Source organism: Chironomus tepperi, unplaced genomic scaffold (genome assembly GCF_022539635.2).
Source record: "Chironomus tepperi strain 1889 unplaced genomic scaffold, CSIRO-AGI_Ctep_v1 contig_429, whole genome shotgun sequence".
Classification (NCBI taxonomy): domain Eukaryota; kingdom Metazoa; phylum Arthropoda; class Insecta; order Diptera; family Chironomidae; genus Chironomus; species Chironomus tepperi.
Genome location: NW_027226551.1, coordinates 568766 through 595897, shown reverse-complemented (window position 1 = coordinate 595897; position 27132 = coordinate 568766). Strand labels below are relative to the sequence as shown.

General features: G+C 35.1%; 3 protein-coding genes across 4 annotated transcripts in view; all 3 read left to right on the top strand.

Moving 5' to 3' along the window:
* LOC139097702 (tachykinin-like peptides receptor 86C) overlaps window positions 1-6363 on the top strand; it is a 30604-nt gene extending 24241 nt beyond the window's left edge. The window contains exons 7-10 of one of the 2 annotated variants that reach the window (XM_070649649.1): window positions 2504-2654; window positions 5131-5327; window positions 5543-5685; window positions 5791-6363. In XM_070649649.1, the coding sequence (XP_070505750.1) occupies window positions 2504-2654; window positions 5131-5327; window positions 5543-5685; window positions 5791-6122 (823 nt within the window). In that variant the 3' untranslated portion in view covers window positions 6123-6363. Of the gene's footprint in view, window positions 1-2503; window positions 2655-5130; window positions 5328-5542; window positions 5692-5790 lie in introns of both variants that reach the window. The other variant, XM_070649648.1, reaches the window with a different exon arrangement.
* Window positions 6357-7199, top strand: LOC139097724 (zinc finger protein 512B-like). Its single transcript, XM_070649674.1, has one exon. It carries the CDS (start codon window positions 6357-6359, stop codon window positions 7197-7199), a length of 843 nt encoding a protein of 280 aa, XP_070505775.1.
* A 4150-nt stretch (window positions 7200-11349) lies between these two features.
* LOC139097708 (synaptic vesicle glycoprotein 2B-like) lies at window positions 11350-26982 on the top strand. The gene is made up of 12 exons (XM_070649655.1): window positions 11350-11521; window positions 13741-13944; window positions 14085-14123; window positions 14199-14322; window positions 17290-17474; window positions 17535-17716; window positions 17783-17967; window positions 20000-20183; window positions 26152-26263; window positions 26331-26490; window positions 26562-26689; window positions 26770-26982. Exons 1-12 carry the CDS (start codon window positions 11482-11484, stop codon window positions 26823-26825), a joined length of 1599 nt encoding a protein of 532 aa, XP_070505756.1. The 5' UTR covers window positions 11350-11481; the 3' UTR covers window positions 26826-26982.
* Window positions 26983-27132: the final 150 nt, after the last annotated feature.

Sequence of the window (27132 nt, the reverse complement as noted above, 5' to 3'; positions counted from 1 at the left end):
CGCTCAATACTGGGTGTACAAAAATAGGTTCGAGCCAGCTTTCAACTGGATATTAACTTGTCATCAATTTGTTGTAATGTATTTTCGTCCACTTGGGTTTATTACGCCCGAGCAACACAAATCAAAAAGGCGTCGCGACGGAACTTTTTAGGCTCAGCTAAACATCTGTCCAGCCTTATGGAAGTCAAACGGAGCCGGCTTCGATTAGGTATTAGTAAAAGAATTTTAGCGGAGTCCTAAAAGCTCCGTGCAGGATATCTTTTCGTTTGTGTCTTTCGGGACGTAACGCTCTTAAGAAGGAAGAGTATCTTGAGATTTCGCTACGCAATAAATTATCGACCCTCTAATGCAATTCCTCTCTTCCAATTTAAACTCAATAAGTGAACGACTCCAAGGCTAAGTTTGTTTTCAATTCAACAAGAAGCTTTATTAATTGAAATTCTGAGTAGGAAGAAGAAAGTTAAAGTGAGTCATTAATTGCTTTTAAAAATACATCTCGAGCGGCACAAATAAAGAATGCTCAGTAAAGGAGCTTTAAAGACGTCGTTAAAGCTCTTTTATTAACACCTAATGGAAGCTGCCTCTATGTGGTTTGTATTTAGCAACCACATGGATGGAGCCATATGCAATACCACACGGAAAATTGAAAGCTCTCCCGAGCGACACAAATGAAGAAGGTTCCGTGATGAAGCTTTTAAGGCTCTGCTAAATCTCCTTGATTGATACCAAAGGGAAGCCGAATTGGAAATTGGATAGCCGTACTCAGCGATAGAGCCAGCTTCAGGCGTCGACCGAGGGATGTCATGTATCACACTTGATATGTACGGCCAGCGAAGTAAGTAAGTAAATGGAAGCCACCTTCGGTTCACGTCCATATGGCTGCCAAAGAGATCCTCTTCATTTGTGTCGCTCGGGCATTGCCATTTTTTAATATTCATGCTGATAAGAGCATCCACAGAGAATATATATTTTTAAAAAGTTGAATTTATTAGTAAGGAACCAAAATAAACCACAAAATATCAAGACATATCAAGATATAATGGAAATATTTTTGGTTGCTGTTATAATAAATATGGGGTTGACATAACATTAATGCTAAAATATTTACTTCCTTCAATACAAAATCCCCTCGATAAAAATGTCTTATCAGAAAATTGAACTTTTATAAGTATTTTCATTTATCAAGACTAAAGGATGATTTGGATAGGGATGTCAAACTTAAGGCATGAAATGTACCGAAAATGTGACAAAAATTGAGGACTTGTAAGTCCTTCTATGAAATAACTAGAACTAGAATAAATAGAACCAGTCAATAACTAGACATTAACTCCAGAAACAATTAAAGAAGACTAATCCTATTTTACTAGTATCAAATGGAAGTCGCTTCCGTTTGGCTTGCATAAGGCCTTCTTAGGCTTCTTTAGCGAAAGCTTTCTTCGTTTGTGTCACTCGGAACTAGCGTTTAACTTGTCCACTCGGGATAGGAATGGATGCTTTTAATAAGAGTCTAAATCAGAGTTGGCAGGACTTTGGAATCCGAACTCCAAAATTCCAAGAATTCCGGGCTCGATCTTGTCGGACTACACTTTTTTTGGAAGTCCGGTTTGCAGAGGTACCTCCACATTGGACTCCTGCAAACTCTGTTCTAAATTTGTATTAGAATTCACCACATTAAAAGATATGATTGGTAAGAAATTAGAATTTTGAACAAGAAATGGAATTTGGGGTGTTTGGGTCGTAAGCTCTTTAAGAGCTGTGTTATATACATAGTGAACGGCCACTTGAGAAAGTGATTTTCTTAGTAAAATTTACAAGCATCCGAGCTTATAAAACATTTTTGCATCTTTCAATTTATTTCTAGATTAAGGAATGTTTAGGATTTACGTAACGCTTAAGGGGAAGAAGGAGTTACAATTATTTTGTTAAGGGGGACACATTTTAGATCATGACCTAGTGAGGGCAAGGAGTCTGAAAATGCTATTATTAGCGTTTCGTAATTTCGAACGTTTTCTTAAAAGGCTATTCACTTATTACGTAGCGCTCTTAGGAAGAGGATCGAGATTTAGTTATTGAGGGAGGAAGGAAGGAGGGTTGGTGAGAGTGTCGGTTCAAAAACATATTCCGTGTTATGTATTAAGTAAACGGCTCCTAATCAAGAATCGATTTTTTAGAAATTGATGTACATTTCAGAAATTGAGTTTGACATCCCTATTTTCAGCACAAACACATCAAACTGCGTAATTGTAGAAATGGAAGGAGATAAATAAACGTTGCTATGTAAATAAAATAGAAAATAGCTACTTATAAGACAAATTATCAACAAAGAATAAAGTAAAAATAGGGAAAAAGTTTGTAAGTTGCGTGAGTCTTGCTGGCAACATGCTAATCTATCAAATTGAATCAATAGTCAAATTTATTACTCCTTAAAAATAGCAAAAGACGATAGACAAATTTTACAACATGCAATAACTGTTCATCATGTTTCTGTTCCTTCTCTTTTCAGTTATAATATTGTATTTTTGATATTGACATATGCCATTCCAATATTCGTCATGATTTTCTGTTATTCACTAATGGGACGTGAGCTATGGGGCAGTCGATCAATTGGAGAGCATACAGAACGTCAGCTTGAATCAATGAAGTCGAAGCGGAAGGTATGATAAAAGCTCTTGTTTAATATTCACCCATCATTTCATGCATATTTGAACATTTTTGAATGGTTGAAATGTACATTATTGATGTGAGAGTTTATTTCCGCCATTTCAATGGATATGACTCGCGTGAGGCGTAAATGATTTTCTTTTTTTATTCGCAGCTCAATGTTCAACACTATTTATAAGTTCGCTATAAACATTTTAATGCCTTTTTCATGGAATAATATGAAAAAAGTTCTAAAGTTCAATTCAATTAAGTTCTCAGTTCCAAAAATTTATGGCAATCAGTTCTATGAATTAATATTAGGGTTTCAGATGTGGGATTCTAATTACAAGTTTTGATCTCAATTTCCATGCAATTTTACTATAAATTTTTATTTCGGGTGTATTTTGCGGTAAAGGTTTGTAACCAGAGCGACACAAACGAGGATGACTACGTCACGGAGCTTATAAGGTTTCGCTAAAGCTCTTCTTTTTGTGTCGCTCGGATGATTGTTAAAGGAGGTGTATTCAGGAAACGTTAAACCTCAAACACCCTAGCTAGGGTAATTATCCCGAGTGTGTTCAGGGAAGGATTTTACAAACCCCAAGTTCTAGTAGTCAACCTTTGTTATCTAGATACGCCCTTAATATGCTCTTTGCACATAACAGAAGTAAAACATGTCAGTTGGAGTACCGCTACATTGCCGTATTAATGGTGGAGAAAGTCCCCCTGACAACACCGTACCAGATTGTTTAGACCCAATTTTTATGGAAAATTGCGGGTCGCTGCGGCGGCGTAGCCAGAGGGAAAGGGAGATTTAAGAAGCTTGAGCCAAACTAAGTACAAAATTTTCCAGGACATTTCTTAGTTTGGCACTTTTGGGGTTCTTTTATATCATTTTAAGTTTTAATATTCAAGGAACTAGTTAAATTACGATAGAAACTTGCAAAAATGTGCAGAAAATGATTGAAATTCCGAAAAAATTATTTTCAGTCCTGGGCTTGAATCCGGACCTTCAAAATAAAAATGTTCAAAATTTGTCAAAAATTCCAAAATTTGAATGGAATTTTCGACTTCTTGAAAAATCGGGACATTTTGAGGTTTTGAAGGGACACAGCAACAAGACTGAAAAGTACAGCAGCGTCCCGACAAAAATACAGTAGATGGTCGTCCTACTTTAATAGGATGGGGTCCATAGAAATTTCTGGTTACAACCCTGGTTTACCGCAATATGCAACTCGGAAATACAAGTTTCAAATTTCATATATGACGAAACTTATATTTTTAAATGCATATAAAGAAAATTGAGAGCATAAAATTGTTGAAACCACAAAACTGCTTTCAGAAACCCTTTAAATTAATTCATAAGAATAAAAGAATCGCTAACAAAAGAATCATCTCGACGTTCATTTGTCGCAAAAAATTTAAATCTATTAAACAGACAATTTAGCATAGAATCTAAATGAGAACTCAATTTAGGAGCAATCAATAAGTATGTACATACATTAATGAGGAAGAGTGATTGTGGTTTTTTAATAGCTTTGATCAGTTGTGGGCAACCTTTTATTTTTCGAGGGACATCTTCATGGTAAGCCTTGACCGAAACCACATACGGCATACGTCCGGAAAGCATGAGACATTCAATTGCCAAAAATCTGACACCAGGCTAGCATAAATCTAGCTACTAGGATTCCGAAGTCTCGGTTTGAGCCTCGACATCAAGAACTCTTCCTAGACACAAGCTCGATTTGATACAATCCGCCCCGATCGGCACAAATTGAAATGTTGGGAATTTTGGCGACGACGTGAAAACAACCAAATTTGCCAAGTGGCTGCCACTTGGTTCTAAGTAAACTGCCATCTCGTCGACGTCGTGGCATCATTTGAATATGTGCAGATCGGGGCCTCTGTCCAGAGTCAAGTCGATTTGAGATGGAATTTTCGGCCATTTCTACACTGTGCATCATTCGAAACGATTCACGCCATTTCCAAAGATTCTTGGCCGCACATTAGTATGCCGCAGCACAAAGGTTGCCCACCACTGGCTTAAATGATTTAAAATCAATTCTACAGATGGAATTCAAGACATCATTTTCCTGCGTTACGCAATAATTGAACGAACCACCGCAATTTTCATAATTGCTCAATAAAAATTCTCAATTCAAGTCATTACAAAATCGGTCGGAATCATTTATATCTCTTTTATTGTTTTAAGTTTGCGGTAGAATGTAAGAAGCTTACTGTTCTCATAAATGTCTCTGAATTGAACGGAAGATAAATTTTCTCGAATGTACAATTCTCCCATATTTAAAAATTCATTGTCCCCATCATAACATGTATCATGCTTCATAACTGGATTGCTACATGTAATAATAGCAATAACAGTAAAAAGGAAATGAAAATCCCTTCACCTATCTTTTTTATTTTAAAATTCTAAGCATAAAAAATTTAATGGAAATAATAAGACATGATTTTTTTTTTGTGCATCGTTAGGTCGTTCGGATGTTTGTTGTGATTGTGACAATGTTTGCTGTGTTCTGGTTACCATATCACTTATTCTTCATCTATTCGTATCACAATATATCTATGGCATCAGCAAGCTATGTACAGCATTTATATTTGGCATTCTATTTCCTCGCAATGTCTAATGCTGGAGTGAATCCTTGTATATACTATTACATGAATGAAAGGTAAATTGGACATTAAATCTTATGACAGGAGTGGGCAACCTGAGTGTCGCGGTACACTAATGGACAATTACACACAGTCATGCTGGATGCGGTGTCATTAGAGACTTACCACTGTGTGCCGCGAAAACTAAAGGTTGTCCACCACTGCTTAATATGATGATCCATGGTACGCGTTCTTTTATTCCTGTCTAATTCCTGCATTGGTTTTTAATCAGATTTCGAATCTACTTCCAACAAATCATATGCTGTTGCTGTCGTCTAACAACTTTAAAATCACAAACACGAAATAATTCTCCACAGGGCATACTACTTGGGAAGCATTCAAACTCGGAAATTATACAGGGGAAATCACGTCTGGGTAAGTGTATGTACAGTTTTTTTTTTTTTTTTGTTTTTTATGGTCATATCATGTATATCAATTTTCACATTATATCATTTCCTACCTTATGAATTTATAATTTAGCACGTCAAAAAACACTTTCCGTAAAATGGAATCAGAGTATGAATGAAATGAGAACGTACGACAAGCATTATACCGTATCAAGACGAATCAAAGAAACGTCATTACAAAATCATCCACAATTACCTAAACTAAGTGATTCACACGAATATCTATCTCGCCACGAATCATTAGCTACCGCAACAACGCCGCTTATGGTTAACAATAATGCACAAAGCGCTTCAAATAATACAAAATGTGATTGCATAATGCCACAGGATTCGGTTACTGGAATAATATTTCATCATACGTCAAACTCGTATGATGTTTATGGTGCAAAAAGTGAAAGCTGCTGATATTACACATCGATTTTTATAAAATAAGCCTCAAAAATCATTGTCAAAATGACAAATGATGGATTGTAATTAATGATTTGTAATGACAGAGAGAACAAAAAGAACTGCAGTTAAACTTACCCAAAAAATGGAGTCAAATCAAGGATATAGCAAGAAACCCGAGCGGCACAACTGAAGAAGGCTATTAACAGACATTATGACTGTAAAACGACATTATGAATGTCAAACGACATTATGGCTGCCAAACGACATATGACTGTCACACGACATATGAATGTCAAAAGACATATTGCTGACACACGACTTATGACTGTCACACGACACATGACTGTCACACAACATATGACTGTCATACGCCATATGACTGTCATACGACATATGGCTGTCACACAACTTATGACTGTCACACAACATATGGCTGTCACACAACTTATGACTGTCACACAACTTATGACTGTCAAACGATATATGACTATCACACGACATATGACTGTCATTCGTCTTATGACTGTCATTCGTCTTATGACTGTCACACGACATATGACTGTCACACGACATATGACTGTCACACGACTTATGATTGTCACACGACATATGACTGTCGCACGACTTATGACTGTCGCACGACTTATGACTGCCGCACGACTTGTGACTGTCATACGACTTATGATTGTCATACGACTTATGACTGTCACACGACTTATGACTGTCACACGACACATGACTGTCACACAACATATGACTGTCATACGCCATATGACTGTCATACGACATATGGCTGTCACACAACTTATGACTGTCACACAACTTATGACTGTCAAACGATATATGACTATCACACGACATATGACTGTCATTCGTCTTATGACTGTCACACGCCATATGACTGTCACACGCCATATGACTGTCACACGCCATATGACTGTCACACGCCATATGACTGTCACACGCCATATGACTGTCACACGCCATATGACTGTCACACGCCATATGACTGTCACACGCCATATGACTGTCACAGGACTTATGACTGTCACAAGATATATGACTGTCACACGCCATATCACTGTCACATGACATATGACTGTCACATGGCATATAGCTACTAAACGACATATGGCTGTCATACGCCATATAGTAGAAGAATGGAGCCTTAAGAGTTAGGCGACGGAGTCATCTTCATTTGTGTCGCTCGGAAAGCAATTTCAATAAATGCTTTCCGTTGTAAAAATGTTAAGGCAATTAATTGATAGATTTTCATTAATTAATTCCATTTTATTTTTATGATTAGCCTTAATGCCCCGTAATATAATTAATTTTATATTTGTAGACATCATTAACACCCAAAACTCTTATTCAATTATAATTAATTGATTCTTCGTGAAAGCCTTTACTATGTAACTGCCTATTACTCATCAAGACTTACTTAATTTTTGCGATGATAATAGGTCTTTAATGATTAATTCTTGTTAAATCATTTCTCCGATTTTTTTCTGTACGTCATAATATCCTTACATACGTAGTAATTACTTTATCATCTAGGATAACTGTAATATAGACCTGTTGACGTCCGACGATGTCTTAGTTTTTGATTCTCGAAAATTCTCTTTATACTTGATTAGATCATATGTGAATGACCTTTAGGTAATTACACTGTTGAAGCTCATGGGCAACCCGAGTAACACAAATGAAGAAGGCTTCACCACGGAGCCTTTAAAGCTGCCTAGATTTGGAATTTATTAGTACATTTCTAATGTTTCTAAGTGAGCTTTAGCGGATTTCTGTTATTAACACCCAATGTGGCAAGTCAAGTTCCGTGGCGGAACCTTTATCATTTGTGTCGCTCGGAAAAAATGTATAAAAAATGGTAAAAAATCTAATGTGGAAATGAAGCATAAAATACCAGAGCCCGAAGACGACTCAAATTTTTGTATGAAACAGTAGACTCAAGTCGACTTGCCTTCATATAAAACATGAGTCAACTTCAAGCTCTAAAAAATAAATTAAATAAATAAGAAACAACGCTAAAATGAAACGAAATTAAATAATTGACATGAACGAATGGCACAAAACTCTGAGCTTGATATGTAAAATGCAGAGCTTAATAAAATGAATCGAGAAAACTTAAAAGCTCCAAAAGAAATATTTCAATTCATACTTAAAATAATATTAGCTTTAAGCAGTTCAATTTAAAACCTTTTTAATGCTCAATCTAACATTTAACTAAATTTATTTCGATAGCTTTAAAAATGCATAAAACATGCTGCATTTTGTAAAATAATAATATAAATCATTACAAGGTTGAATCAGAGTGTGGCCGTCTCAAATTCGAGTTTTTCGACATTAGATTGTCGAAAAATTCGAACATTTCGAACTTAACTTATTTTAAAATAAAAATTTACGTTACGAAGAAAAGTTAGAGTAACCGTCAAATAAATTTTGAATTTTAACGACAAAATTATATAGTTTATATAGTTTTAGTTTCGAAATTAGATTGTCGAAAAATTCGAACAATTCGAACTCAACTTATTTTGAAATAAAAATTTACGTTATGAATAACGGTCAAAAAAAATTTGAATTTTTGAAAAAAACTAACGGTCGCTTTTGAAACAGCCACACTCTGGGTTGTGACATTGATTTATTGTGCATGCACAAAAATTTTCCACTCAATCAGCATAATGTGTGAATAAAATTGATTCTTTCATGTGGAAAGCTTTAAGGTGATTAATCTTTATAAAATGTACTTAATTTTAATTGATTTATATTAGTGTAACTAAATAGCTAGATTAACGTATAATTATAAAATGCAACGAGATTGATTCGTGATATCTGTTTAATTAAAAAAAAAAAAGTGATAACTGTTATGTGAATGTAAAGAATTAAAACATGTTGAATCTACAGGATTAAAAAATAAAAAGTGACAGCGAATGCTGCATTATCATATGAAATTGTAATGTATTTACGGCTTTTATTCATGTACATTCACATCTATGTTTATTTCCAGCAGAATGAATTTGAGTACAATGTCAAGCCAAATGAATAAACAGAAAATATAAGCAGAATGCTTAAATGCTTTAAATTGTAATTGTCATTGATGACACTTGTTTGTATCATTTGACAATGCTGAGTGAATAAACATGACATGTGTATAATTTTAGATATACATAATTTTCTTAATTATCAACGCAACGTATACCTTAATATTTTTCATTAGATACAGCTGTTGAGCTATGCAAAGATATATGTCTGATATTAAGTATTCATCAGTGTATTCATGTAAATTATTCTTAATTTTATTTACATCATCTACAAGAAAAATTCTAATTAAATACCTGTAAGGGGATGGTTTGGAAGTGACGTAACCCTAAAAATAATACGGTCTACCTGCTGTAATATTTTACAACGAAATTATGAATCAAAATTTGTAATCCGTAACAAAATTGGGAACCGCCTCTCTCCCCCGCCTCCTTTTCAACGCACTTATTTACTTTGTTGTTCTTACAGATTCATGATTAGAGTTGCAAGAGGATTTTCGCAAATTATCGAGACATGGCACTATTGGGGTACTTTTAGACTATTTTGAGCCATAATATTCAAAGAACTAGTTAAATTACGTTTGAAACTTCCTAAAAAGCGAAGAAATTAATTAAAATTTTGAAAAAAATATTTTCAGTCGTAGGCTTGAACTCGCACGAAGGAAAATGTTCAAAAGTTGTCAAAAAGTCCAAAATTTGTATGGAGTTTCTGGCTTCTTGAAAAATTAGGACCTTTGAGGCTTTGTCGTGACATAGCAGCAAGACTGAAAAGTACAGCAGCGTCTCGACAAAAATACAGCATTCATGACCTACCCATTCATGATTTAGCCCTATTCATGACCTACCTCCGAAGTCTCCCAAAGATGACTTTTTTATGCCAATTACAAATCCAACTGCAATGCTATTTCTATCGGAAGTTTCTCTTCATGAGTTCTCTCCCATCTCCACCCTCTCCCAAGCGTTATGTAATTTCCGAATGCTTCCTAATTTGATACGGTTTGATACTTAAATATTTTAGTAAGACATAATTAAGTTGTTAGAACAATTTTTGTTCTATTTAGCTTTATTTGTAATTTAATCGAGTGATTAGAGTCAGGGACGTATTCAGAAAGAGGAAAAGGTAAGGAAGAACACAGTGGGTTTTGAAAAATATTCTTAAATTTTTTAAGATTATTCGTAGGATTCGTACAAAATTGCAAGCGTGAAGACAAAGAACGCAAGTTTTAAAATTTGGATTCAAATATTAGAACTTATCCTTATCTTAGAATTTGGAACTTACGATAAGGATAAGGCTCAGAGGAAAACTGTAACCTCCCTTCTTCTATCAAAAAATGTTAGGATATGCCCGTGAATAGTGATTACATTTGCTCTTGCTAGAAGGTAATGCCGGACTCAGACCATTATCCTGTTGCTAGGAGCATTTTACCTACCAGATAAGGTAAGCTTTTCAGACGACCTGAAGGTGTTACCTTACATAGAACATTAAAACTTCTGACTCTTTTCTTACCAATAATTATTTATAGCAAATTAAGTAATTTTAGCCAAGTGGGTCGCCTATTGTTTCTAGGTGTATTGTCTCCTCGTCGCCTAAGTAACAACATTAGATTAAGCATCGATCAGGTTTCATATGACCTAATTCAGACTGACATGTTAATGTGTAAACAATATGTAACATTTGTTATTTTTGGATGTCTAAATCAGTGGTGGGCAACCTTTTATTTTTCGTGGTACACCTTGGAGATTAGCCTCAACTAAAATTGCATACGACATGTGGCACACTATTGTTTCCAGACAGCAGTGCTTGACAACACGTGTGGTGCGGTACACTAGTGCCATGAACCATATACCATGTGCGGTCTCGGCCAAGACTTACAAATAAAGTGTGGATCGAGGAATAAATGGTTATCCACCACTGCTTTACAGATTGCTCATCACTAGTCTGAATAATTAGTCAGCCTAGATTTCCAGCAATAAAAACAACCCCAAAGCACCATTTCAATAGCTGATTCAATTTCACATGTCTCGATCTCATTACTTCCGTTCACCTCTTTTCTTATCTGTATCAATGTAAATATAAGTAAGTATTATTAAGCAGTATGCAAACTTTTCATAATTTGACTGATGTTCGTGTACACACAAAATGTAGATAAAGATGATATGAGAGAATTTAATTCAGCAGTTATCGTAAGGAAGTCGAACTTCATAAAACATTCTCTTCGGTAACGCTTGCAAGAAAGTAGAAAAAAAAAGTATTTCTTTTGATTTTTAAAGTGGATATGATATATTGCCTTTAAGCCATTAAAGAAATAATTGAAAGTAAAAATATGGATAACGAGCGGAAAAAAAGCAAAATATCAGAGAGCCGTAAGTGGATATACATGGTTGATTTCTGAAGTATTGTCCCGAATAGCACAAGTTGGTTAATAGATTCAATATCTGGAATCAGGTTAGCAAGATGCTGACATTTAAACCGCATCCAGGAAAAAGTCCGAATGAAACTAGCCTGAGGTTAGAATTTAGATCAATCAACCGATCTGTGCTATTTGGATCCTATAAAATATTGAGTGAATTCTAAGCATTGATAGCTAAACTAAGCCTATTATTTTTTAATTCGGATACAAAGAGTTTATTCCGTGAAAATCAAATCTTCAAACAAATTAAAAAAACATTTGACAAAGGTCAAGCACAAAAGCATAGCTAGAAATTGGGTTCAAAGGTGAAAGGAAGTGGGAAATTGATTTCTCTTTCGATAACTTCTGAAAAAATTGAAGATTTTTATCCAAAAAGAAGTGTAATCCTCCCTCTTCTCCTGGATACGCCAATGATCAAGCGCTATTATATAAATACTCAAAAACTTACAGGAATTTCATAAACTTCTTCAATTCACGTTTTTTAAAACAATTTTCACGTTACTGCCGGATCTCTACCTTAATCCTATTAATCCCCGCAATTTGTGCATCAACCCTTTAATCCGATTACTAATGAGTAGGGTTTTATTCAGATTCAGGAGAAGGGATGACTAACTAAGGTTCCCCGAAGTCACAGATTCTAGGCAAATTCTCGAGACTGAGACGAAGATTGGGAATACTTGGAGACTACCCGGAATGTATCGATCTCGGCATCGGGAATCCTTAAGTCAAACCTCTCCCTACTAACTTTGGAAAAAATTCTTCAATTTGCTACGGTTTTTCGTGAAAAATTTCTCTACGCCCAATAACCACCCACTGCTGGCTACGCTCCTGTCCCGAGCGACACAAATGAAGATGGCTTTACCACTCAGCTAAACCTTCTTTACTGATAATAAATGAAAGCCGCCTACTGTTGGAATCAATATTGATACCATACAGAAGCAGCTTTAATTTTACATTTTCAATTGATTTCATGCTTTCATCATTAATGTTGCTCGGGTGATAATGAGTAAAAAAACCTAGATTAAGTTCTTAAACACTTAACAACAATTTATTACTTGACGATGATTAATCAAATTAATTAAGCTGACTCAAACTCTTCTTGACGAGCTTCTCCAAAGATTAATTTTTAAACAATTTAATTTGAAGCTTGCGTCAAGATTTTAAACTTAAATTTTAAATTCGACCTCAAAGTCATGACAACGGAGCTTTCTACAAGAGAACCCCAATTTTAATTTTTCTTAAAAATTTAATTCAATTTAGCTTTACATTTCATGTGTACTGAGTTGCTTCTTTCGAAAGAATCTGTAACTCTGTATGACTGTGGTGGGTAACCTATGTGTCGCGGAACTCTAGTGAACTGCCCAAAATGTTTCGAAATGCCATGATTCGTATGTCTTCAACGGAGCTCGTGGCTTAGCAACAACCCAAGTTGACAAAAATTAAGTCATAATCCTTATCCATTTATTATGCTTTGGTCGTCATTGTTAGTTCTAGTCTAGCTCTCTCTTATTAGTTCCAGGTTCTCTTAGCTTGAATTTAAGGATGACAGCTTGCTAGCCCAACGCATCTTGTATTAACCAGAGCCTCGTTTGACTCCATCCCACTATGTGGCTTGGATTGACGGACTTCACCGTGAGAAGGTGAGGTTGGTACATGGTGGAGTTAAGCTATGAGCGGCTAAATCCACATGTATACACGTTCACTACCTTTAAAAACCTCACTTCCTGGATTGGATGTGTTTAAAAGAACGCTAGAGTCCTTAATATCCCGAACTGGAAAAAGGTTCGAAGGATAGAGCTGTCTTCAGACATTCCCTACGAGAGGCAATGAGTGCTCGTGCGCTTCAGCCAAGGAAGTAAGAAGTAGCTTTTAGAAAGTATAGCCTAAGATTTACCTTGAAAAATCAAAGATTGCCCACCACTGTTGCTTCATAACAAATGAAATTGTTTCAATACACGAATAAAGATATTTCCAAATAATAGAAGGGAATGAAGACATTGATGATGACATAATATGTTTGATGATAAAAAAAGATAAAATCGATTTTTAAGCTTCATCGTATCCTTTAAAATGTAAATTTCATCGCTTATTGAAATGGAAGTCTTTTCAATTAATTTAATTCAACAAATTTTTCAGTTTGTAGATTTTTCATTTCCTCTTTTTTTGTTGCAGAAGAAAATGGAAGTGATTTTGAAACAGCAATTGCGAGTACTGGATATGGAAAATTTAACTTTTTATTGCTTTTGATTGCGTTTCCATGTTGTACTAGTAGTGTTTTTGAGACGACATCGATGTCATTAATTTTACCGAGTGCTGAATGTATACTAAACCTTTCATTAGTTGACAAAGGAATACTGAATGCAGTTACGTATGCTGGTAAAAAAAAATATTAAAGTCTTTCCATTGTGATTTTGCATGATTTTATATTGAATTATATTACATTAAGAGTCATACAAGCACGATTGTTTCACTCTATTTCCTTTTATTTACAATCTTCTTCTTTTTCTTTATATCAGGCATGATAAGCTCAGCAATTCTCTGGGGATTTTTATCGGGTATATTCGAATAGAAACACATTGAAATAAGTATATATAAAACGTGAAAATGAACAAAAAAAAAAATCTTTGTAGACGTGCTGGGTAGGAAAAAATTGCTTGTTTATGGATATCTATTAGATGGTCTTGTAAATATTCTGTGTGGTCTCAGTCAATCATTCATTCCGATAATGATATTTAAATTTTTCGGTGGATTTATGTGAGTATTATTCCTTATTTATTTATTTTAATATTTTATGTTGACTATACAGAGCATTGCACAAATACGAAATTTATAATGGCATTAAGTAACAGATTTAAATAACTAGGGATGTGTCACGGTAGCAGCTATTTTAATGAATGCTTTAAGCAATCATCCTCATTCTCTCCGTTCTTTGAATACGCCTTTGCTGCTAATAATAAGCGCCTATTTTTGGCAATCTACCAAAGTTAATGTATAACTACAAGCAAATGAAGCTTTCCTTAGGGAAAATTCAGAAGCTACTTAATTACTTAATTGCTTTATTAGACTCTTTAAAGCTAGTTGCATCCAACGAAATGGTTGGTGTAACGCTAAACCAATGTTGGAACTCTGCATCCAAACTGTAAACCACTCTCCCTTCCTGCATAAACATTTCCTAATTTCCGAACGTTCCATTAGCTGTATCAAAAAAATACGTTGTGGCAAACTTAATTTTTAATCGTAAATATCGGTCGTCATCAGCCGTCGGGACATTTAATAGTCAATCTAATAATGAGCAATCGTTAAGTCAATCTACATTGTGCTTCTTGGGTACACCTTATTCATTTCACAATTTTTTGAGTATATTGCTTTACTTTTACTCATGAAAATTATGCATTCGATAAAGTTGACAAGTTTCCCGAAGTCTCGGTCTCAACAAATTCTCCAAACCAAGACCGAGACTACACGGAAAGTCTCAGCATCAGGAACCCAAATTTGGGATTTCAGACTGCAAAAGTCCAAAAAGTTGTTACCACTGGATTCCAGACTCCTAAATAAAGGTGGAATCCAGACTTTACTATTGTGGAGGCGTCTTCACTTAGTCTTTAGCTTAGTACTTAGAACTTTAGCCTCGAGAAATACAACATGTTAGCTGGGGCACCGCTACGTCACCGTATAAACAGTAAGACTCAAAATTGCCCTGAATGTATCATGACAGCAGATTTCATTGCAATTTAACGGCGAAAAATGCGGTTTTCTGTATTGTTTCAATTGAATAACTAGTCTATTTGCCACACCTCCTAATTATGACTCTCTATTCTTGATATACTGTGATAAATACTATAAAATTTTCAACACACACACCTCATACATATTGTGAGAAGAATTACATTTTTGCATTAAAAAAAAAAACTTATGAATTCACAAATGTAAGGAATTCTCATGATAATCTGAACCACTTTGCAAATGTACATTTAGAGGGATTACCTGTTATCATGTTATCATACATGAGGGTAGCACGCGAATACGAGAAAAAAAGTTTACATTTTAAAAAATTCATGAAAAAAAAATGCCACTGATTTACAGCCTTAATATTTGAATTGTATATGACGTACGTGAGGGTAAACTCAAAAGTGTAGAAAATATTTGCACATGTTGAGATATAGAATATATAAAAAGATTAGTAAGGCTTGATCAAGACGATGGGGAAAAAAATTGCAATCATTTTTTCACAATGTATGTTTATAGTTTCATCATCTTATGAATATGAATTTTTTGGATAGACTCAATAATGCTTAAAAAATTTTACATACATACTCCATATCCTACATGTAAATTCCCATGGATTGGTTTTGCAATTTTTTGGTAGATTGCCAAAAGTTTTTTGAAGCAACAAAAAAAGAATGCAAACTTCTGGGTAAACCGAAATTAGATTTTAAAAGCTGTCCATCGGCATTTCTTTCACAAATTACGTTACAAACCTCTTCATCCTTAAATGCAATTTACTTTTTGTCATACTCATTTGCCTTGAATATGTTTCTTTAGTGAAGAAAGAAGCAAAAAGTTTTAATAAAATTTATTTTTTTTACCCGGGCGACACATACCAAGAAGGCTTTGGCATGAAGCTTTTAAGGCGTCGACGTCTAGTCTATATTTTCTAACTTACACTGCTGACCATAAAGATCAATTGTGATCCATAACCGCCCTCAGATGTCGCCTAAAATTGGTCCTATTGCTGGCTACCGCATGCAAATACTAAATGCAATAATGTGTCTGTCAACTTTTAGCTGTCTAGCTACCTTGCTGTCTCTGTCAATAGCCTAGCTACTTCTGTCAATTGCGTAGCTACCTCTGACAACATGTTAGCTATCTCTGCCAATAGCTTGACTGTCTCTGCCAATTTAGCTTTGTCAACAGCTTAGCTCTCTCGGCATCGATTTGGCTGCTAAATTAAGGAATCTTCTATTTGGTCTTAATGTTGATCTGACAAAAAAGTATATTCTGAATAACGGATCTTGAGTGGGACTCGAACCCATGTCCTATGATTCTCAATAGTGTGCTCCTACCAATGAGCTATCGAGGGACTATTCGACTATATGGCCAAAATCCATATATAAATTATACTTTTTCTGAATCCATCCCTAACATACGAGCATATGCATAATGAGCATCTTACGGTACCAAGGAGCATGCTTACTAAGCACAGTAAGATAATCATTTGGTACATACTTATATGTTGGGACTCTTCACTACTACACTCATAATTATATACAATCCCAATAATATCAAATCTCTATAACCGAGCTCTTTTTATTTGTGTCGCTTTTGTTACTTCTGGGAGTCATTCAAAAATGACGTCTTTTATAATATGTTGCCGAAAAGACACAAAGAGGAAAAGTCAACAGGATGAAATATTCAATAATACACGAATGCTTCAAACAAACTTATTGAAGCACAAACATTGTAAAAAAGCACTCTGCTGTCGTTTGCTCTAGATCAGTGCTGTCTAAACTGTGTGCCGCGGTACAAAAGAGTACCTTGAAATTGAACCGTATGTCATGTCGATGCTAACCATTAAGTTTTGCCTCGGCAACAATAAAGTTTGGACAATACTGCTCTAAATCCCCAAATTGCTGCACGTAACAAGTCAATGCTCTCCATCCTTATCCTTTTTCCTAACCAACCACTAAATTATGTTTTTATGATTTTATTTCATCAAATTAGATCTTGTGGTCCATTTGCTGTCTTGATGGCTTATCTCTCTGAACTTCATGGATTGAAATATCGTTCACGAGTTATGCTGTCAACTGGAATATTCTTTAGCATTGGAAATATAATTCTACCATCATTAGCATGGCTGATTATCCCTAATTCTATGTTTAACATCAAGCTAATTGGAAGTCATTATGGTATAATTCCTTAAAGATTAATTAACTTTAATCACGATATATGTTTAATGCTATTTTTAGAACTATATACATTCCAAACGTTCCTCATTGTATGCTCACTGCCCAGTATCATAAGTGGACTTGCCGTCATGTGTTTACCCGAAAGTCCAAAATTTCTCATGTCTCGTGGGAATAATAGTGAGGCAATGAGAATATTTATTAATATTCATCGTATGAACAATGGAAATGATGCAGTCTATCCGGTATGCCACTCAAAATATATAATAATATTATATTTAATTCCAATTTTTCATTAAAAACACATCCAGATTAAAAATTTAATCAATGAGAGGATGAAAGAAGTTAAATTAATTGAAAATATAAACACGAGGCCAATGTCGAAGTTGTTTCATGGCATTCGAAACGGACTTTCCCAGATGGCTGTCATGTTGAAGCCGCCACATTTAAAAAATGCTTGCATCGCATACACAATTCAATTTTGCATTCTCTTTGGGTGAGTGAATTATTGTTGCACAATATCCAAAATTGAATTTCCGTGTATCCTCTCTTTAGCTCTCGAGTCTCGACATTGTGTTGAGAAAGTATGAAAAAAAGGATATTGGTTTAACTGTTCATTTTGACTCGTTTGATTTGTATATCATGCTTTACATAGAACTCTTTACAAAAAAAAAGTATAAAAGACTCAAAGGTGAATTTATCGATAATCTGAGCTAAAGCTTTCAATTTTATGTTCCATTTGATGCTTGCGGTGTTTGTTACAAGTTTTATTTTTAGTTGTGTCATGGAGCACATGAGATAATACAGAGAGATTTGATTGGTTTTAGTATCAAGCTTATTTGAAGGGCTTTTGCATTCAAATTGATTGAACTGCTTATTAGGTACACCTTGGCCTTAATCTAGACTTTTTGAAATGCCTTTTTATGAGTATAAGATGAGTCAGAGACGTAGCCTGGAATTTTTTGACGTAACACCCTAGCCGATTGAATTACTCCCCTAGTTCTCCCAATCTTTTATCCCATCGATCCCAAAATTCTCAAGCTAATGTACTTACTTTGCTGGTCGTTCAAGTCAGCTGTGATCCATGACCTCCAACAGGAGTCGCCTGAAGCTGGCTTCTAGTTGCCAATTTCCGATACCAAGTGCAATACTATCTCTTTCGACAGCTTCCTTCAAAGAGTTCTTTGGAAAATTCTCAAGCGCTTGTTTTTGGAGGATTTGACCTCCAATTCCCTCTACCTACCCAGCCTTCTCTGGTTTGGCCCCAACTTCCTTTCTCTGGTTTCTCCTCCAACTCCCAACATCCTCCGAACCTCCCAAATAATTGATTTGAAGGTGAGGTGACCAGCAATTTGACCCCCTGGCTCCCATCTCCCCTGGTTTGACTTCCCTAACACCTTACCCACTAAGTAATTGATTTTGGACTGTTTGGCTCCCAACTTCCCTCTTTCTTGGTTTTACTTCTAACATCTTCAAGCATTCCCTAAATAATTGATTTGGGGGGATTTGGTCTAAATTTTTCCTCTGCCCTGGTTGACCCTAATTCTCTCTCTCTCTGTTTTGACGTCACAACTCTCCCTTAAATAATTGATTTGGGGGTGTAAGTTTGATCCACCACTCTTCTCTTTTCTGGTTCGACTCCAAACTCTACACTGAATATGCACCTAAGTAGAGTTTTGACAAGCATTATTTCTGAAAATCACAAAACTACACTTTTTAACTCAAATTACAGATTTTGACTAAAACTAACATGAAGCATAACAAACTGAGATCCCCAATCACCATTCTTTACATTTTATACCTCATTCCCTCGTTTACGAATCATAATAAGTGAACAATCCATCATATCAATCCAAATCTATTATTTCAAATTGATATTCGTAAAGCTATCAATCGTACGTATAGTTTTTGATAGTGATTTTAAGTAAATTAAAAACAAACGCATTTATGCATTTAGGATGAATACCGAGCGACACAAATGATTGAGGGTCCACCATGCAGCTTTTAAGGCTTCATTAAAGCTATTTTCCCTAAAAGACAAAGATCATGGCACAACCTCTTTGTGGCTGCTAAACAGAAATGGCTTTCATTTGGAGCCTCATATGTCCATTCGAGTTCCATTGAGTTCCATTTGGAGCCTCAGTCTGAGTTCCATTTGGAGCCTCAGTCTGAGTTCCATTTGGAGCCTCAGTCTGAGTTCCATTTGGAGCCTCAGTCTGAGTTCCATTTGAAGCCTCAGTCTGAGTTCCATTTAGAGCCTCAGTATCACCTCAGTCATTTGTCTTATGTTGATAAAAAGACGTGAAGCCTCAAAAACTCAGAAACGGACCATTCTTCATTTGTGTCACTCGGGAATCAATCATTCTCTATGAATATTAATTCATCCTATTGTCCATCGATAACAATATTCAAATCAATGTAAAAGTATATCCTTAAAAAATGCGCTAATAATACTTGAGCTGATAGCATCAAAATCATCATTTTCATATCCCCATTAATATATAAAATTTTTCCTCTACGTCGTTCAGCTTGAATACATTTCGTCTGTGGGTTGTTCAGCTATTTGCCATCATCAAGGAGTATGAAGTGGAAAATGCACATGAAATGGAATCAATGGATGCAAATTTATGTAAAATGATTGAATACAAAGTGAACAAGACTGAGCATATCCTCCTAGGATCGGATGAAAATTTCAATAGAACTTGTGAACCGGTGAGTGCATTACTTACTTTACTTAGTCTTATAATTAATTTGAAAATGTTACATCAGTTTGCATAGCGCTTTAGAAAAAAAAGAGGAATTTAAATTACAAATTGCACCTGATTATAAGTCTGAGTTCATTTTAAACAAAAGACACTTCATCTTCATGTCTTTTGCTTCTGCATTATTTCCGTCTGAAGTCTTCAACATGCTATAAAAATTTTTTTTTTATTCATCGTTTCCATCTAATTAAATTTGAATAATTTTCCGCGTTAGATTTTTCAGGAACGATTTCCCTTGCTTCGCCTTTTATTGCACATCAAAATAAGGAATGAGGAAATTCATTTTATGTCTTTTTATTTCTAAATTATCACCGCTTATATTTTGTTAAAATCCCGAGCAACACATATGAATATGGCTTTGTCATGGCTGCCATAAGCTGTACAAACTACATTTTGCATCCCGTGCAACTTCTTCATTTGTGTCGCTCGAAATGGAAGCCGCTTCTTTTGGTAGCCATATGGAAGCCGCTTCCATTTGGCAGCCACGTGGAAGTTGCCCCGGGGCACCAAATGGAAGTCGCTTTATTAAGCAGCCATATGGAAGTTGCACCGGGGCACCAAAGTGAAAGCCGCCTCAATTTGGTAGTCATATGAAAGTTGCACCGGGGCACCAAAGGAAGGTTAGTTCTATTTGGCAGCCATATGGAAGTTGCACCGGGGCACCAAAGGGAAACCGACTCCACTTGGCCTTTATTTGGCAGCCGGATGGAAGTTGCAGCGGGCACAAAATGGAAGCCGCTTTTAATTAGAAACCATATGAGATATCAAATGAAATCTCCTTCTTTGACAACCATATGAAAGCCACACTTTATTGTGTTGCTCGGGATTTTTAATAACGTCTCTCCTATGACAAGAGCTGAAAAGTTACTCGTACATTAAACTCATACTGGTATGATGAAACTATCAGAGTTATAATATGATAATCGACAGAAGGATGAAATGAAGAAGTTTTCAAGCCCCGTCGTCAAAGTTTTAATTTATCAAACTAAATACGGAACTTTTTTATTATGACTAAGCATTTAATTTTTTGTAATCATATTTGTCAACTATGCTAACTATTTACAGTCATAATAAGGAAAAAGTTTCAATTAGTACAACTTTTTTTCGTGTTTTATTTGGCATTTATCAGCATTGGAAGTGCAAAATGGAAATGAGGAAGTCAAATTTACGATGCAAAAAAAGATAATTCATTTAAAGATTCAGATTTATCTCACTAAATAGATTATTGAGTTATAAGCTATAAATTATGTATATTTGCAACAAAGTAGCAGAAGCGGAACCAGAAATTTATCAAATAAAGTTTAAATTATTTTGTTTGAACTCAAAACTTTTTCGGGAAAGTTTAGTAAATTAATCGAGGTAGACAGACAACCACTGACCGTACCCTTGGTCAGCATGGTCATCTATTTAGCCATGCAATATGGACATTTAATATATTTTGTTTCATTTTCTAAAAGGAGCGCTTCATAATACACTTTGTGTGGCTGGCTGGCTCAACAGCTGGTTTAAGCATGAGATCTCGATGACCAGACATAGTTCCAGTTTCAAGCATAAGCTCGTCTCGATCGAGTTATTTCGTTGTTAATTGCTCTCAAAGCTTAAGGCAATCTTTAAACACTTTAATTAATGATTTTCCATTTCATAAACAAAAGCACGGGTTCTCAAGTTCAAAATTTGAACTTCAAATATTTGAAATTTATTTGATTGTTAAAAATTTGAAATTTAAAAAACCGTTAAATGAAGAAATTATTCTTTGTATTGATTCATGTCTGTCGTATTGATTGATGCCGTTTTTTAACGGCCGCCATTTTGATAAACGGCCCGCCGTTTTTATTGCTCGCCGTTTTTGGCCAACCGATAAAATCAGGCCGTTTCACAACTCTGGTCCAAGGCGGTTACTTACTTATGTACTTCGTTGGTCGTGAAGATCAATTGCAATCCATGACTTTCCTTAGACGTTGTTTCCCTTAGACGTTAAAGCTGTCTCAATCGCTGACTTCCTTCTGCTAATTACCGAACCCATGTGTTTGTTAATTTGTTCAATTTTGGCTCCAGGCCCGAGCAGAAATGAAGGCTTCTCCACAGAGCTTTTAAGGCACTGCCAAATAAAAGCAACCTATTTTCCGCGAAGCCTTCTTCATTTGTGTCTCTCCGTAAGCAGACGTGGTTCTCACATGGTGTTTGATTTAAACCGAATCCATTAACCGATTTGTGTGCTATTCGGGAAACATGTGCCAATCACATACTGATTGCTGCTGTGACAAAAAAATGCGCTGAAATAGCTCGATAGGATTGATTATTTTCAATATTTTATTATTGGATTAAAAATGGAAATATTGAGTTTTATTATTAAATTATTAAATATTTCATATTGACAGAGTCTGTCAATCCTTATAGTCAAATGAGATTGCTGTATAGTAAGAATGCTCATTATAATTATTAAAATTCAAAAGGATTTTCATTTCCATCATTATTTGCTCACTCAATAAACAATATCAATGAAGCTTTATGATTCGTATTATTGTTGGATATCCATTATTATTGCACATCATATTAACTCCAACACTGATTTTCATTTTAATAGCTTATAATTTTATAATAAACATCATAATACGAGGTAATTAATTGAAAATACGTGCAAATTTGACATTTCAAATTCTAAAGGTTTGCCTGAATTTCCATAATTTCGCTTGAATTTCACTAATATGGTTGTGCTTTACAAATCATAATGAACCCAAAACGAGAAATTATTTATATCCTCAAATGTATATTAATTCATTGATCTTTACACCCTCAAACATATGACAAGCGTTGCTTAGTCTATTTCGAGATTGAAATTCTCAAGGATATGCCAAGAATAACTTGATCCAGAGTGTGGCTGTTCTCAAAAAATTCAAATTTCTATTGACCGTTACTCCTACTTTTCATCGTAACGTAAATTTTTATTTTAAAATAAGTTGAGTTTGAGCTGTTCAAATTTTTCGACAATCTAATGTCGAAAAATTTGAATTTGAGACGGCCACACGCTGGGTCTATACAGGAGGCTTTCCAAAGTACGGTATGAACAGGGTCGTTAACAGGGGGTTTTTTTGGAGTAAAAAAGAGCCACCCAATAATCCCTCAAAAAAAAAATCCTGGACAAATCCACGATCCCAGGTGTGAATATGTCCGCATTGGGTTTCTACATACCAAATATGCCACAATTGCCCAAAATGTGTACCGCGACTCATTAATGTTCCGACAAAATTATTAGGAAATGCCATGAACTACATGACGTGTGCGACTTCGGTCATTGCTTACCACCAAAGTGTAACGTGGCACAAAAAAGCATGGAAACACTGCTTTAATGCTGAAATGATTTGTTTGAATTTTAGATTTTTTTTTTTTCGTGGAAAATGATGTACATAGCCCCTAATGTACATAGCCTAAAAAGGATTCAAGTTATATTTTATACAATTGAATTTTTTGATATTCAGTCATTTATAAACACATTGATATGTAGGATCAAGTTTACAATTTTTTGCAAAGCCAGGTTTTTGGATAAATTCAGGCTCACGTTTCGATCTTCTATAGACATAACATGATGCTTTCTAGTCAGTTTCTCAGAAGGCACACGACGTTGAAATGGTCAAATTTCCGGCACTAAATCTAGCATGATTCTGGTTTTAAAAAAGATTTTATCAAATCTGGCCTGGCGGATTGTTGGCCATTTCAACACTGTGTGCTTTTCGGGGTTTATCAATATTCCAATAGCTAGGTAATCTAATAGCTCTTGTCCCTTTTGCTTTTTGGTCCACTTCAAGTATTTTCGTCCATTCCTTAATCCAAAGTTATTCAGAACTCCTATTTCATCTTGATCTCTCGTACATTAGTCAGTCATAGTATTACACGCTTGATATTGGAAAATTGGCAAGTGGAAGCCAGCAATAGAGCCATCTTATAGCGACTCCTATGAAGGTCATGGATTACAATTGATCTGTACGATCAGTGAAGTAAGTAAGCAAGTAAGCATTAAGTTGTCAAATTCACTTCTGAAAAAGAACAAATTTTGAAATGGTTGAGGATTCGAACCGACTATCTTCAAGTTATCATACCAAATTTGAGTCAATCATTTTACTTATTCCACTACCAAAGCACTTAACTGCTTGAGTTTATTATGAGTAAAATCTGAATAATAATTCTTGTTTTTACTTTTTTACGATTCATAAATCAAAGTTTAATTTCTATAATAGATTTTCCACTATTTCAATTACTTACTTACTTCACTAGTCGTATAGATTAACTCTGATTTATGGCTTCGCTTAGTTGGCGTCTGAAGCAAGCTCTATCGTTGCCCTTTACACATTGCCAATAGGGGTTTCAATCCCGGGACAAAATAATCCCGGGATTCATGAAATTTCAATCCCGCTTAATCTCTTAGTCCAATTCAAGTGCAAATGTAATACTGTTTTATTAGAAATTTTGAGGATGAAAAAAATCATTTCCAGCTGTGTTCTAAATAGTTAACAAAACAAATTAATGACAAAAAATTGCCAAGATTTGTGATCAAAGCCGAAATCAAGATGTCTATCATGCTTTCCAAAATTCTTAGATTTTTGGGTTCCGGGACTCGGGATTTTTCACGAAATCCCGATTCTAATTAACACAGAATTTGCAAGAGATCTTTGGTACGCCTTAACATTACAATAAATAATTTCTGGCCTTTCAAAATATTAAAAATTTAATATGAAAAAAAAAAGTTTCATCAATTTTTGTAATCCGATACTGTAAAGCCTCATTTTTAACTTTAACTTCAAAAATTGTGGATGAAATTACTATATTATATTATTAGACATGATTCAAACGTGTGGTTCTTAATTTTTTTAAAATTTTAGACTTTAAACTTGAAGTTTTTGTATCAACATCAAATGAATTCTCAATCCCGTAATGGGATCTGCTCTCCAATTTTCGGGACCGGAAAAACGTCCGGGATCCCGGGATCTATTGAAACCCCTAATTGCCAATAACAATCAAAGAGCATGTTATACAAATATGCTAGCATTGCTCACGAGCGTGATATCAGCTTACTCTGCACTTGAGAGCATGCTCTATGTCTGCTATTACATTGTCTCCATCAACACCCTTCCAACAGTTTTCACCCACCCACGTGTTCTTTTCCCATCCACAAAATCAAGACATTTCAATTATCTCAAATAATCCCAATAATGCAGATTAAGGCAAAGTGTCACATAATTTATGATGATCAAAATCGTTCCATGAACATAAAGCCATTTGTGGCATGATTGATTTTCTTAATGGATTTCGCTTCATTTGTAGTAATTAAATTTGAATCAAATAATTAAATTTTAAAAGGCTTTATGATATTGAATACTGGATGCCCGAGCGACACAAATGAGGAAGGTTCTATCACGGAGCTTTTAAGGCTCCGCAAACACGGTAAATGGAAGTCGCCTCGGTATTCGTATGGCAGCCATGTGGACGCCATTTGATTTTCGCATGGCAGTCATGTGGACATCATTTTGTCTTCGTATGGCAGCCATATGGACGTCATTTGGGCCTTCGTATGGCAGCTATATGGATGCCATTTGGGCCTTCGTATGGCAGCCATATGGACGCCATTTGGGCCTTCGTATGGCAGCCATATGGACGCCATTTGGGCCTTCGTATGGCAGCCATATGGACGCCATTTGAGCCTTTGTATGGCACCCATATGGACGCAATTTGGCCTTCGCATGGCAGCCATATGGCGCCATTTGACCTTCGTATGGCAGCCTTTTGAACTTCATTTGGCATCCATAGCAGTCTTTTGGACGTCCTTTTCATTTGTGTCGCTCGGGTACTGGATGTATGATAGAAATTATGATAATTTAAAAGGCAAAAGCAATTAGCATTTGTAATTTTTTTTGTGTCATTTCCAGAATTTAGATGGTGAAATGTTCTTCAATTCGATGCTCATTAGCATCATTCAGCTTATTGCATATTTGATGGCAAGTTTTGTAATTAATGCAATTGGTAACAAAAATCTATTAAGTATGATAATACATGATAATCAATTATTTTAAGGCTAATTTACATAATTTTGAATTAATTCCGACAGTATTTGGTTTAATGATATCTGGCTCATGTGCTCTATCATTATATTGGGCTAAAAATGCTTTAGCCACACTTCTTCTATCGGGTGGATATATATCGATTGCTAGTCTCTCCTCAACAACTCTTGTGGGATCTGTAGTGTCATTATTTCCCACATCAACACGGTAAAATATGAAAATTTATTTATGCTGCATACAAATAATCATATCCATGTCTGTATTATTGTCTGAAATAGCACAATGACGGTATCTTTGCTAATGATGTTTGGACGTCTTGGTGCAGTCATTGGAAATTTGATATTTCCAACACTTCTTTCGCTTGGATGTCTTCCACCGTTTTCCGTGATAAGCCTTACAGCTTTTGGTAAGGATAAAAAATTAATTATAAAATTAAATCCACAAGAAATGCATAATAATGAATGAATATTCTTTAAAAATACAAAGTTTGCAGTGCTGTATGCTGGCTAATACCGAAGACAACAAAAAAACCATTGCAATAAGCAATTGTGAAGGACATGCAAAGTTATTTTAATTTATTTTTTATATCAATTTCATTATTATAATTATTATAAATAAACAAGAAGCAAGATTGATGTTAAACACTGTGATGTCATATTAAATAAAGCATTATAATGCTTCAGGCATACTCATTAGAAACTGTACTCTTTTTTTCTGTAGAATGTTGAAGTTTTAGTGCATTTTTGAAAAAAGGGCACTTAATAATAAACTTTGTTCAACTGGATGACTGGCTGACGGTTAGGAACGAGATCTCTGCAACTAGTCTCGGTATTAATTGGTCTGGTACCA

Coding starts and splice junctions, on each gene's coding strand:
- LOC139097724 (XM_070649674.1), top strand. CDS start 6,357: ATGGCTGCCAAACGACATATGACTGTCACACGACATATGAATGTCAAA.
- LOC139097708 (XM_070649655.1), top strand. CDS start 11,482: ATGGATAACGAGCGGAAAAAAAGCAAAATATCAGAGAGCC. Junction 11,522..13,740: donor AAGCAAAATATCAGAGAGCC/GTAAGTGGATAT, acceptor TTTTTGTTGCAG/AAGAAAATGGAAGTGATTTT. Junction 14,323..17,289: donor AAATTTTTCGGTGGATTTAT/GTGAGTATTATT, acceptor TCATCAAATTAG/ATCTTGTGGTCCATTTGCTG.